The sequence below is a fragment of the Podarcis liolepis genome, assembly GCF_965112155.1.
Source record: "Podarcis liolepis genome assembly, chromosome: 2".
Classification (NCBI taxonomy): Eukaryota; Metazoa; Chordata; class Lepidosauria; order Squamata; family Lacertidae; genus Podarcis; species Podarcis liolepis.
The window spans coordinates 73240419-73253592 of NC_139555.1; the positions used below are offsets into that span (position 1 = coordinate 73240419).

At 41.0% G+C, this 13174-nt stretch overlaps 1 protein-coding gene across 1 annotated transcript in view; it reads left to right on the forward strand.

Moving 5' to 3' along the window:
* DOCK3 (dedicator of cytokinesis 3) overlaps nt 1–13174 on the forward strand; it is a 145013-nt gene that overhangs the window by 38599 nt on the left and 93240 nt on the right. Inside the window, exons 7-12 of the mRNA XM_083486869.1 lie at nt 1653–1737; nt 3807–3848; nt 4205–4359; nt 5908–5989; nt 11771–11831; nt 13016–13163. Of these exons, the coding sequence (XP_083342995.1) occupies nt 1653–1737; nt 3807–3848; nt 4205–4359; nt 5908–5989; nt 11771–11831; nt 13016–13163 (573 nt within the window). The remainder of the gene's footprint in view (nt 1–1652; nt 1738–3806; nt 3849–4204; nt 4360–5907; nt 5990–11770; nt 11832–13015; nt 13164–13174) is intronic.

Genomic DNA, 13174 nt, shown 5'->3' on the forward strand with positions numbered 1-13174 from the left:
TTGTTGACTGGAAACATGCTATGACTGTAGGAATCCTGTAATTACTCAGCTTATCACTTTCTGATGGAGTAGCATCAAGACCACATGCCATCTGTACATCCCAACTCAACTTCCATCTACCATCTTCCATGTTCTTCTTGATACTACAGCAGAACAGCACTTGTTGCCCATAAGGGTTTCTATGACTTTCTCTTGGTTCATGGATGCAGATCCACCGATGACATTGGTACCTCCACTGTCTCACCTGAAGCAGCCTCCCAGTCTGCTATCTTTAGTATGCTCATTGCTAATCTGAACAAATTTAGCATTGATGTCATCTTCTCTGGTAGCAGCTCTTATTTTGATGGCTACTGCTGCCCCTATGGTGCTAGTTTATTTGTTTTGGATATTGATATCCCACCATGCAACCCCAAGGTGAAAATGAGTGAATATTAAAATATTACAAGCAGCATAAAATCACATTGCAGGTTTTTAAAAAATCAGATTTGGCACTAAAACAGATTAAAAGACCTGGGAGAAAAAAGTTTTTGTCTGGCAGCGGGCATCTAGGTAGGTACTATGTCAACCTCTCTGGGGAGACCTCTCCCAAGTTAGGGTGCCACCACTATGAATGCACTTTCCCTGTTAACTACCTGCCACACCTCACCTGGTGGTGGACTCTCAGAGAAAAGTGTCAGATTTACTTACTTACTTACTTACTTACTTTTACATTGCAATTGCAATTTTTATTATGTAGTTTACAACAAATACACATACACAATAAAAACACATACAAAATTAAAACTGACCAACATTTACAGAAGGCGTTTATTTTAATTGTCTGCATAAGCTTGTGAGCAAAGAAAAGTTTTCAGCAAATGTGTATGTCAATATAGAGGACACCTGCTGCGTCTCCTGGAGGAGTATTCCAATAGATGAAAATACTATGGCCTACTGTTACCCTCTAGTGCCAAGCCTAGCTCTGAGCATTGGCATTGACACCTGAAGCCCAGTCCCATATTGAAGACTACAACTACATCACAGGAGGGGTTTTCTCCATCCTATGCTTTGCTTCTGTGATCGAGTTCTTGAACCAAGTGTGTCCAGTACCAACTTTCCTTTGATGCTTTTGGTGCTATGAAATGTTGTCTCTCTGCAGCCACATATATGAGAGAAACCAAATCATCTGTGTGAGGCCAAAGCTTTAGAATATCCACTCTGTCTGACCAGCCATTAGCTGCAACAAGCCCCATAATGCTGATGCTATATTATGAATGTTATGAAAGGTATATTTGTAATACGGTGGTACCTCTAGTTACGAACTTAATTCATTCCAGAGGTCCGTTCTTAACCTGAAACTGTTCTTAACTAGAGGTGTGCTTTTGCTATTGGGGCCTCTTGCTGCCGCTGCGTCGCCAGCACACGATTTCCGTTCTCAACCGGGGGCAAAGTTCTCAACTCCAGGTAACTCTTCCAGGTTTGCAGAGTTTGTAACCTGAAGCATTTGTAACCTGAGGCGTTTGTAACTTGAGGTACCACTGTAATTGTATTGGGGGCGTTAAGGTTTGCATAGTTTTAAGCATGTGCCTTATTTTCAGTTCCCAAGTAGTTACATATACTACATAATTAGAATACATTTTATTGATGATTATCACATCTTTTTCCCTTCACAGGCATTTGGGCTTGGATCTTGTCCCACGAAAGGACTTTGAGGTGGTGGATTCAGATCAGATAAGTGTATCTGATCTATACAAGATGGTAAGATGCCTTATTCTTTGATAGGATGAGGATGAGAGGTCCAGAAGGTAGCAGCACAAGAGCAGGCCCTTTTTTCCAGTTCCCTGCAGTGCTGAATTCTTTTGGCCCAATGTGGAGCTCGAACCCACATCCCTGAGATTAAGAGGCACCACTGATTGAGCTTATATTGTGGGAGCCTGCCATCATTTATTTTTGCACATAGCTGGGCATGTCCTATGGATTTGAAAGGGACTTGGCTTCTACACATCCGTGTATTAATGTTGTGTTGGATTAAGTTGAGAATTGTGGTGCATGTTCCTAGGTAAATTCCCATAGGATTGCAGCAATTGTTCTATGTTGCTAGGTTTCAGAAGAATGTCTTAGTGTTTGCTGCAAGGGATGAGGGATGGTGCACTAATTGAGCTTTTCTGCAATCTGGAAATGTGGATACAGTGCCTTGGTTATTCTCTCTACTTTTGGAAAGGATGGGCAGATCTGTCAGTGGCTAATAATCCTGATAGCTAGATGGAATATCAATGCTTAGAAGTAATAAATCAACAAACATGGAGTTCTTATCACCTTCATAACTTGCTTGTGAGCATCCAGGGGCATCAGGCTGGCAGCTGATGGAATGATAATTCTTTACTAGATGCACCATGGCTTGGCCAAGGAGGGCTGCTCCTATGTTTGAATTCTGTGCGGCTTTGATCATGTGCTACGGAAATATTTTTTTATATTCCTAGGTTTGAGAGATGGAGGATCTCTCCAAGTTTTAGCTTCTGAAACCTAATAAAAAAATAATATCAATGATACCCCACATTACAAATATCTAAAAATTGGAGAATAGATAAGTATAGAACAAAATATGATTAAAAAACACATTTGAAACCGTTTCAATTTGGATTACTTCTTAAATCTTACCTCTGGAGATTAAACAGGAACAGTAGGAGACTTACTGTCAATTTTCTGATTGTTAATGTTAGCCTTCAGCGTGAGAGGCTTTAAAAACAGGATCAACCTCTGTTAGAGAATTGGGGATGCTGCTCCTTTTAACACAAACATTTAATGTCGTGTTGACTCAGTCGCTACACTTTTCATTTGAGAGGCCATTGTTCTGCATATAACAAGGAATGGTTTTTTGGTAAAGCAAATGTAGATAGAGCTATGGTAAGTAGTGGGAGGCTGCTCCTGTACTTTGTCATAAAATACTTTCCACTGCAGGGGGATGCAGAATGGGAGGGTGCATATAAATTAGATTGGGGAGAAGGACGCTTGTGAAGTAGCTACTTGGAATAAATAAGTACCTATTTTCGCAGGTCCTGTGTTAGCATGTTTAAAAAAAATTATTTATTTTTTAACGGGGATATGAAACTACACAAAATTCGTGTAACAACAACACTATGAATAAATTAGCCAGGGATCATCTGCAGAAAATTAACCCAATAAATCAGTACAAAAAAATGCCCAAGAGTGCACAAAGCATGTTGCAAAGTATCAACCTTGCAGAAATAAGCAGATTGAAACAGTTTTCACATCTTCAACAATATGGGAGCAGCAAAAATTTATTTATTTATTTATTTATATATCATCTCATGGCTAAAAGGCTTTCAGGGTGTTGTTTGGATGAGTAGTCAGCTGTAGTTTATTCTCTGATCAGCTTTGTGTGTAATGCTGCTACATTGCATAGAACAGGGATAGCAGTTGCTGGTGCAGGAGAGCTCTCTGTTTTCCCAGCCAGTTGCACCACCATGAAATCCTATGTTGGTCTAGTTCATGCTTCCTCAACCTTGGCCCTCCAGATGTTTTTTGGCCTACAACTCCCATGATCCCTAGCTAGCAGGACCAGTGGTCAGGGATGGTGGGAATTGTAGTCTCAAAACATCTGGAGGTTGAGGAAGCCTGGCCTAGTTAGTACAATTGAATGATGCTGCACTTTGATTTGGTACCTGGACAACGCTAAATCATGAATGCTTCTGTGTCAGCTGATAGGAGCCGGTCTTTAGTATAACGTGTTTAGCCATGTGTGGAAGAAATGTCAGCATCCTTGAACAGAAGTAATGCAGCATATCTTTTTTCTTTTTCTTTTGCAGCATTTATCTAGTAGACATAGTGTACAACAGAGCACATCACAGGTAAGATAAACTGCAGAAGGAAGCCATATCTCTTCTTCACCATGAAATAATTCATAAAAATACTGTTTTTTTATTGGTATTTACAACTGTTCAGGCCTACCCGTATATTGACTTTGTTTTATGTTTTTTTGCAGCAACTTTAATCAAGGGTGTTGACTCATATACAATTTGCTTTATTCTGACAGTATTTTGGTGAGGGATCTAGGCACTACCCATGGATCTGTGCAGATAAAATGATTAGGAGCTGTGTATATATCCTACCAAGCAACTTTCATTTTAAATGGTATCAATGAGTATAAAGCTATTAAATATATGTCTAGAAAATGAAGTCCCTTTAATTTCTTTCTCCAAATTAGGTAGATACAATACGCCCACGTCATGGAGAAGCATGTCGTCTGCCAGTACCTCACCACTTCTTTCTCAGTCTAAAAAGTTTCACTTACAATACAATTGGAGAGGATGCAGATGTATTCTTTTTTTTGTATGATGTCCGGGAAGGCAAACAGATCAGGTAAGTCAGAATCAGACCCCTTGCTTGTTTTTCTGAGCATGTAAAAGATTGCTGGTCCTTTGGTCAGAAATCTGTTTTAACATCTGTAATATTGTTAACTCTTTTTGTGGAACTAGAGTTCTTATGAGGTCAGAGGCCTGCCTCTGAATTCTGGGTATGAAAGGAAAAGCGAACTACTCCACTTTATTAAAGAGTTGTAGAAGCACTACGAGGTAATTACCTTACTTAACCCATTCTTAAGGATCTAAACCTCTGCCTATAAAAGAAAAACACAACATTTTAATTATAGCTAAGTCACTATAACTATTGTAATAGAACACGCTGTAGTAGTTAGTCAGTATTGTTTGAGAACTATTTTTCAAAGTCTGACTTACACCACAATTCCAGCACCTTGGAGAGCTCTGCTTTTTCTCACTTTAAATTGATGCTCTGCCTTTGCAACCCTGTTAGCAGAGAGAAACTTTACCCTTTTGACAAGATTATCTCTAAAAGGATTGCCATGGGTCCAGCACCAGCCTGTAAGGGCAGTTAATCCATGTTCACAAGGGGTTCCCTAACATAATTATTACTTTTACTATGGCCAACTAGTTTTCCTCAGATTTGTGGAAAACGTCAACTAATAAGGGTATTGGTAAGACCCTGTTTTAGGTTTTGCATTGTTTACAGTAAATATTTTTGAGCAGTTCATTCCGATCTCCAGAATTTGTTTCCTTCTGGCTTCAGGAAAGTATAACAGTGCAAAAAGGAAACTCTTTTGATTCATTTGATAAGAAGAACCAAAACTGATGTGAGTCCAGCTGGAATTGTTTTTGATATGGAGGAAGTGAACATTTGACAGGGTGTATTTGTTTAGTTCAGAGAATTATAAATTTAATAGAATAAAGCAGCTGTACAGTATATTACTTCGAACAGTTCCTTTTTGTTACAGTTGCTTATGGTCAGTAAAACAATTGACCTATGGAATATGCTGCCTAGGAATATAGACAGATTTTCTAGATTTTGAAAAGTTAGATCAATATATATAAACAGTTAACAGAGCATACTGAATCCCGACTCAGTGCAGAGCATGGGGTTAGAGAACTTATGAATTCCTGTCATTCTCTGTTATTTTGTAATCAATTATTTTCTTTTCTTAAACACATTATTGCAATTTAGTGGCAGAGTGCTGCATCTTTTTAACTTCCCAGTTATCTCTTTAACTTTCCAGTTATTATTCACTTTCCGGTGAATAATTTATACTATTTTGCATAAAACAATTAACAAAATTATTTTTATGCGTCAGATTGAGTGTAGGGATGTTAAATTCTTATTAGCCTAGTGCTGTTCCTATATTTCATCAAATGTAAGAAGATATTAATTCATTCCCACCATGATTAGTGAGAAAGCACCTGGAAGTATTGTCAAAAGGACCATTGTATTTTCAATGTAACTATACAGTTTGATGGTCGATGAATCTGGATCTCTGAATAAAGTTCCATAAATGTTTAGAAGTTATGACCAGGTATGTACTATTGGTAATTCAGTGTTTTCTTATCTTTTGTGTTTCAGTGAAAGGTTTCTGGTACGCTTAAACAAAAATGGGGGCCCCAAGAATCCAGAGAAGATTGACCGAATGTGTGCACTTTTCACAGTATGAAACACTTTTCATTTTCTTTACCATTCAGTGAGAATGTTTTGCAGACTGGATTCCAGTGTAGCATATATTTTGTTCTAATCACACCATAGTTTGAGCATCCAGATGTCCCAAAAGCAAATATGATTTTGAGCTGTTTGTATACTTCTGTTTCACATATGTGCATGACTCAGTTTCATAAGTATATTCCCATTTCTATGGTATAGCAGTCTCATGAGACAGAGTAATGACCCTAACCATGGTTTTTTATTTCAGATCCTGATTTTACTCCAAATAAAACATACTGCAGGCAGATGTGGGTTCAGCAAACCATGGTTTAGCTATTGAACATGTTGCATGTCACATCTAAATCCATCCTGATTGTCAGATAAAGCTATGTAAGCTATGTAAGCTATGCTCGCATGGAACAAGGTCTTTTCATACAATAAGACATTTTCCCTCCCGCCCCAACACCCTCTAAACCTGTTCTGGGGTTCCCTCAACTCTGCAGAGCAGATTTAGGGGGCATGGGGTGCACAAGAGGAAGTAAGGGAAGCTTTGCTGGGCAAGCGGACCTCATTCTATGCACACAACAATTTAGTTGAATCCCTCCCCAAAATTATGCTTTATAGAGAGAATCATAATTATATACTCATGGAGGTAACTACTCTATTAGGAAAGGTTCCAGTGTTTGAGACCTTTTGGTTCAGAGCAAAGGTGAGTAAGAGATGACATGATAGAAGTTCATAAAATTTTGCATGACGTGGAGAGATAAATGTTCTTCTCCTCCTCTCATAACACCCAAGGTGGACATCCGATGAAGCTGAATATACAGGCAGATAAAATAAATTCTTCAAACTGTGCATAGTTATACCATGGGACTTGTTCCCACAGGAGGCAGTGATGACCATCAAGTTGGGAGGCTTTAAAAGAGGACTGGACAAATTCATTGAGGATAAGGCTATCCTTGGCTATTAGCCATGATGGCTATGCTCTGACTCCAGAGTTGGAGTGCTCTTCTGCTTCAGGCACAGGCCACAGGCATCTGGCTGACCAATGTGAAAACAGGATGTTGTAATAGATGGGACTATAGACCTGGTCCAACAGGCTCTTCTTATGTTCTTATGCTGAATTTGAAGTGAAAGGCTAGCATGAACATTTTTTAAAAAATTACTTGTACTGTGATAAATGAGCATTAGTAAATTAAAATTAACTTCAAAAGTGGATGTGGAAACACTCGTTTTCCTGCTGCATTTGTCTTTCGTTTGTCTTTTGTTTTGCCTGTTGATTTCTAATGAAGCATGAAATGAGAATGGTCTTTTCGTTTCCTTCATGTGTTTGTAGACAAACACCCTTTGAAAATATCACTATGGTGAAGGGAGTAATTACTTAGACTATATTTACTGCAGCCAGTACTGAGAGCGGTTGCATAAATGTGTTTTGATTTCAGCCTCCAACAAATGGAGCAGGGTTGTGTTTTAGATGTTTTTATGAAGCTTTGTTTCTCTGATATTCCTTTCTTCTTTCTCTGTAAGGATGTTATTGCTATTGGACTTCTGAGGTAGGGAAGCTCAGACCTGGCCACCAAATACAGTTCTCCAGCCCACTCTGTTTGGCCCTTGGAATTCTCCACAGGCCACACAAACCTCTCCCAATGTCACATCTCTCAATGGCCCTGCTTTACACCTCCAATGTTTTCACCAGGATTGATTGTGTTTTTGAAATTTAATAATGTCTCTCTTGTCTGGATGGAGGATAGAGGGGTGTGTGTGTAGAAAATAGCCTACTGTTTAAATATTAAATATTCATTAATCCACCCACCTTTGCATCATTCCCTATCCTCGTGGCTGTTGGAAGGTTGCCCAGAAAGGAAACATAGCCCTTCGGCCACATCTTCTGCAAAACCACAATTTGAGATCATGTCTGTAAATGTACATAGTTTTTCTTTCGGTCTTGACAGTTTCACTACTCAGCAGTCTCTTCTTTTACCTTTGCGTCTGTCAGCCAAAAATTAATAACTTAAAATAATTCTATGCTATAAATGGCAGCTCTTTAAGCTAGTGTTTGTTATCAAAATAGTAGACCCAGAAATCTGAGATCAGAGCCAGATGGGGCGAATTGGAAGGGTACGTTGTAGACCTTATATTGCAAAATCCAAGCGCAATGGTGGTTCTGGGAGGGGACCTAAATGCCAGACTAGGCCCGAGCAACCAGACCCTATATACATGGTTCAGCTAGGCCCTCTCACAATGCGAGCCTCAAAAGATCAAACAGTCTCTACCTATCACAAATGACCTTCAAACTGAATCTTTACATTCTAAATGGTGCCTTAGGAAAGGACCACCCAGCTAAGTTCAGCTACCTGTCTTGAATTAGGATGAGCGTCATCAACTATATAATTGCCTCTGAGAACCTTCTCCCACATGCAAAGAACCTAGAGGTCAAACCAAGATTTGAGAGTGATCATTTCCTGGGCTCACTCCAAGTAGAGGAGCTAACTCAGAAGGTCCCCGCTGTAACCAACTGTCAGGCTGTTGTAATGCCAGTGGAAGGAACCCACCGCCGAGCCAAATGGACCTCTCAGCTAAATAAAAAAGTATCAAAATGGTTGGACTCAGTAAGCCTGTGGTCAATCCGAACCACCCTGATAACAGCTCAATCCTCTGAGGCCCTCCTGATGGCCTACAAGGCCCCAACCCAAGAACTACATTAGCCTCTCAGCAATAGTCACAGAACTGACAGGAGATACCGAAAACACCACTCAAATACAACCCCAGCTGGTGCAATGGATCTCCTATATCACAAAAGGTTGACCTGGAAGAAAAAGGAAGCAACAAAAAAGAACTGGACACGGATTATTCAAGCAGCCAAATCCAACAACCCTGCCCTTTTCTGGAAGGCCATAGCACTCACCCATACTAGTAGTCCACCAATGAGAGACTATCACATCTCCGCAAAGACCTAGGAGACACACTTCCGAAAACTACACACACACACACCCCGTGCAACACTGGAACTGGTACAATCTAAATTTCTAAGATCAGTCCTACAAGTGCCCCAAAATGTTTCCAATGCCACGCTGCACCTAGAAACTGGACTGGTAAGAATTGAGGCTAGAGTGTGGCTTGCCACACTTAATTACTGGCTGAGACTATCCTCCTTCCTGTGTGGCCTTGCTCCCCTAACTATAAAAGATGACTTCCAAATGACTTGGAAATGAGCAGTGCTAAACAAAATAACAACCCTAGGTTTTACCCTGTAACTTTTACTTGACATGGGATATGAAAAAGCCAAAAATAAACCCACCGGACAGCATATGGAAGACATATAACACCAATCAGATCTAGCCAGATCCCCAAATTGTTTCATCAGTGAAACAAAAAGTTACCTCAATTCCCAAATGCCATATATGACCAACCTAGAAGTACCAAAACAGTGAAGGGCCTTCACTTTGGCCCGATGCCAGGCACTCTCCTTAGCTACCGAGGAAGGCCGTTTTAGGAAGGTACCGTATGAAGAGAGGAAATGCCCCTGTGGCTCAGGGCAGCTAGAAACTACTGAACATGTTTTCTTCCACTCCCAATATTATACAGACATATGAGTCAGGTTCATCCTGCCAATACTACACAAATTCCCAGGATGGACAGAGCAACTCTATACCTCTTTGCTACTTCAAGATGCAAATCCAGATGTAACATACTCAGCAGCCAAACTTTGCACTGCTATCATGGGAATTCACCGAAGAATGGTTCGGTCCACGCACCAGACCTAAACTGAAGGCTCATACCCAAGACCTGTGCCCTCTCTTGCACCCTCCCTTCTATAGTTACTTTTGCAACTGCTTGCTCTTAACCAGGGGTGCCCAAACATTTTTCAAAGAGGGCCAGATTTGATGGAAGTGAACATGCATGAGGGCCGACCAAAGTTGAGCTTTCTTTTAGGATTAAAGAGCTTTTGGGGGGATGTCCCCCCCCCCAGGTTTATTGACCTTTTTAAAGGATTTGACAGCAATAAATGAATGAACTGCCACAGGAGCCTGATAAAACCGGCCGGAGGGCCGAATTGGGCCCCAAAGCAGACTTTGAATATGCCTGCCTTAAGAACTAGCACAAAATAACCCATATATAAAACACAGTACTTGTTGCTTCTTGTTATATGTTACACACACACACACACACACACACACAACACGGTACTTGTTGGTTCTAGCTCCTGAAAGCTCTATCTTAAAAGACCTCCAACCCCTTTGCCACCATCTATTTCCCGAATTCTTCCGTTGTCCCCCTGTTGTTGTCTTTTTATAATATAGCATTCATCAAGAATACAAACAACAAGTAATGGATACCGGTCACCAGCTACAAAGCGAAATGAGGTGGAAAATAATAGCAGCATGCTAAAATTGTACTTTGGCTTCAGGATCAGTGCTACAAACTTTTCTGTTTGTTTTTTGGAGGGGGGGAGGAAAGCTGCACCCTACTTTGCTAAATTCCGACTTATCCTCGTGAGGGAGGTTATAATCCCAACGACACCAGCCCCATATTTTTTTCCACCTCTCTGACTTCCTCCTCTTATCATCGGGGGAGGCAGCCTCGCCTGCACAATAAGCGATAAAAAGAAGGGTGCTGCTGCTGCTGGGCTTTTCTTCGTGGGCTTTCTGCTGAGGGGCGGGGCGGGCAAGGCGGAGAGCGCTCTGCACATGCTCAGGAGACCCCTTAGCCCACAATAAACACCCTCCCCCCGGACCCTGAGGAGGCAGCCCAGCCTCTCTTGGCGGCTCCCCACCTGCGCCGCTCCCGGACGAGGCTCCGCCGTTCTCCTCCACAGGCATCGCACCGCCGCTTCCGACTCGCGCCGGGTTTCGAACGCCTCGCGGCGCTTCCGGCGGAGTGGGCGGGGGAGGGGGAAACCGCGCGCTTTCCAAATATCGCGAGATAAAAGCGGCGGCTTCGCGTGAAACTGCGGAAACAACAAATCCCTAGACTGGTGGCCGGCGGCAGCTACACGGGCCACACGACGAGGTCTGGCGGGCCGGATTTGGCCCGCGGGCCTTGTGTTTGACACCCGTGCTCTTAACTCTCTAGCTGATTTTAAGTCTCGCTCACACAACTCCCCTTTTTTGAGTCACTCCTTTTACCCGTTTTATCTGTTTTATTTCCTAAATTCCTGCATGTTTCTATTTTAACTTATGCTGGTCTATGACCGTAATAAAGATGATGATGGTGATAGTAGATTTCAATGGACAAGACCTTTGCTTTTTCACCTTTATTCCTGGGGCACCTGATATCACTTCCCCTTTCTCCTTTCCTTACTCTTCTAATTTCGCTAAGCCAATTTATCCATTCAGCATCTTGCAACTTCCAGATTTGGCCTTTTTCTTTTGCTAGCAGCTATAAGCTTACAAGCACTTTAACTCAGATAACTTGCAGGGCTTGATATTCAGCCACAGCCAACCTGAGCAGTGAATAACTTGCAATGAGAATTTCATTGTTGGTCATATTTATGAAATGTAAATGCATGTGTTAATGTTATTCAAACAATGAGTATACAGTACTTTCACTTACCTTTCTGAAAAAGTAAATAGTACATGAGATCCCCACCCCTGCAATTTTCTGCAGACTTCCCCTGGAAAAATAGGGTAGAAATCCTCCTTCAAGAGGTGGATTTTTTCTGCTCCAAGCCTTCACTTCTCTATGACAAAGATAGAAATGTGTAGAGGTAGTTTTCTGTTTGAAAATAGAATATACTTGGCATATAAATGTTTTTGACAATGATTTTTACTTTCTCCCCCAATTCTGTTAGGATCTCAGCAGCAAGGATATGAAGAAAGACTTGTACATAGTTGCCCATGTAATTCGGATAGGTACAGTACACTTATTGAATCTATTTTAGATTTTTATGCACAATCTTTGGGCATAGCTCATTGTGGAAATGCATTATATATATAAATAAGCTAAACCAGGCAAATCAATCAATGTAATGTTGTTGAGTACAGTGATTATGTGTGAGTGTGCATTTCCATAGGAAGTGCAACTTCAAAGACCCAGGAGTTGCACTGCTTCATAACAAATTGTAATTGCTAAACCGTCATTTCGACAGAAGTGCAGATAACAGTACTTTTTGTGTGGAGTAAGACATAGCTATTGCAGCAGGTCTGACTAGTCCAGCAGGTCAGGTTTTAATTCATAACTTGCTGTATATAAAATCTGTATATAAAATCTGTAGGACAGGGATGGCCACCTAGCAGTCCATGAGTCACAGGCCCACCTTCCCCACCAGGGGTTAGGAACCAGATATTCCCATCAGCCTCAGCCAGCATAGCCATAGGAATTGTACTCCCAACAACTTCTGGAGGACCATAGGTTCCCCCATCCTGCTTTTACCAATTGGGAGCACAACAAACTGTGCCTCTTGGACGATTGCCTGGCAGTAGTTGCTCTCATTTATTTGGATGAGTGCCTGCATGCAAACGAGTTTTATGCTGCTTTCAGTTAAGCAAGTGCTCCTGTCATCAAGAAACGAAAGGTTGCCCAAAAGGCATAATAGTATGGGGGTGGAGTCATAGTTCAGCACTACAGCACATGGTTACATGGATAAGGTTTCTCGTTCAATCCCTAGGTTTCCTAGTTAAAATGTCTGAGGTAGCAGGAAAGGTTTCTGGTGGAGGCATCAGAGGAATGTTCCCAGGAAGAGTAAATGGTACCAGACACCTTTTTCTTATATGTGCCTTCCCTGACAACATTATGATATGGCATGGGCACTCTCAGGCACTCAGGCACTCTCAGGCCCAGCTGCTGAGGTGGTTATATCTTGGCAGGATGTAGGATTTCTGATTAGTTTTTTAATAAATAAGGTAGATTTTAGAGGAATGAAAGTATAATTTCTGTATAGTCGCCACAAGAAGCTATTCACTTTTTCCTCAGCAAGACACCTGTTTTACTGTTTGGTCTGGATTTTTTTTAAAGTAACATTATCTTTATTTATAGAGTTACGTTTAGGTGTTTGAGAACTGAAGTTGAATATAATGCCAACAACTCTTTGTTTTAGGGCGCATGTTGCTAAATGATTCAAGAAAGGGTCCTTCTCATCTTCATTACCGACGTCCATATGGTTGTGCTGTATTAAGTATCATGGATGTGATTCCATCAATTTCTGAATTAAAAGAAGAAAAGGATTTTGTTCTTAAAGTTTACACGTAAGTTATTT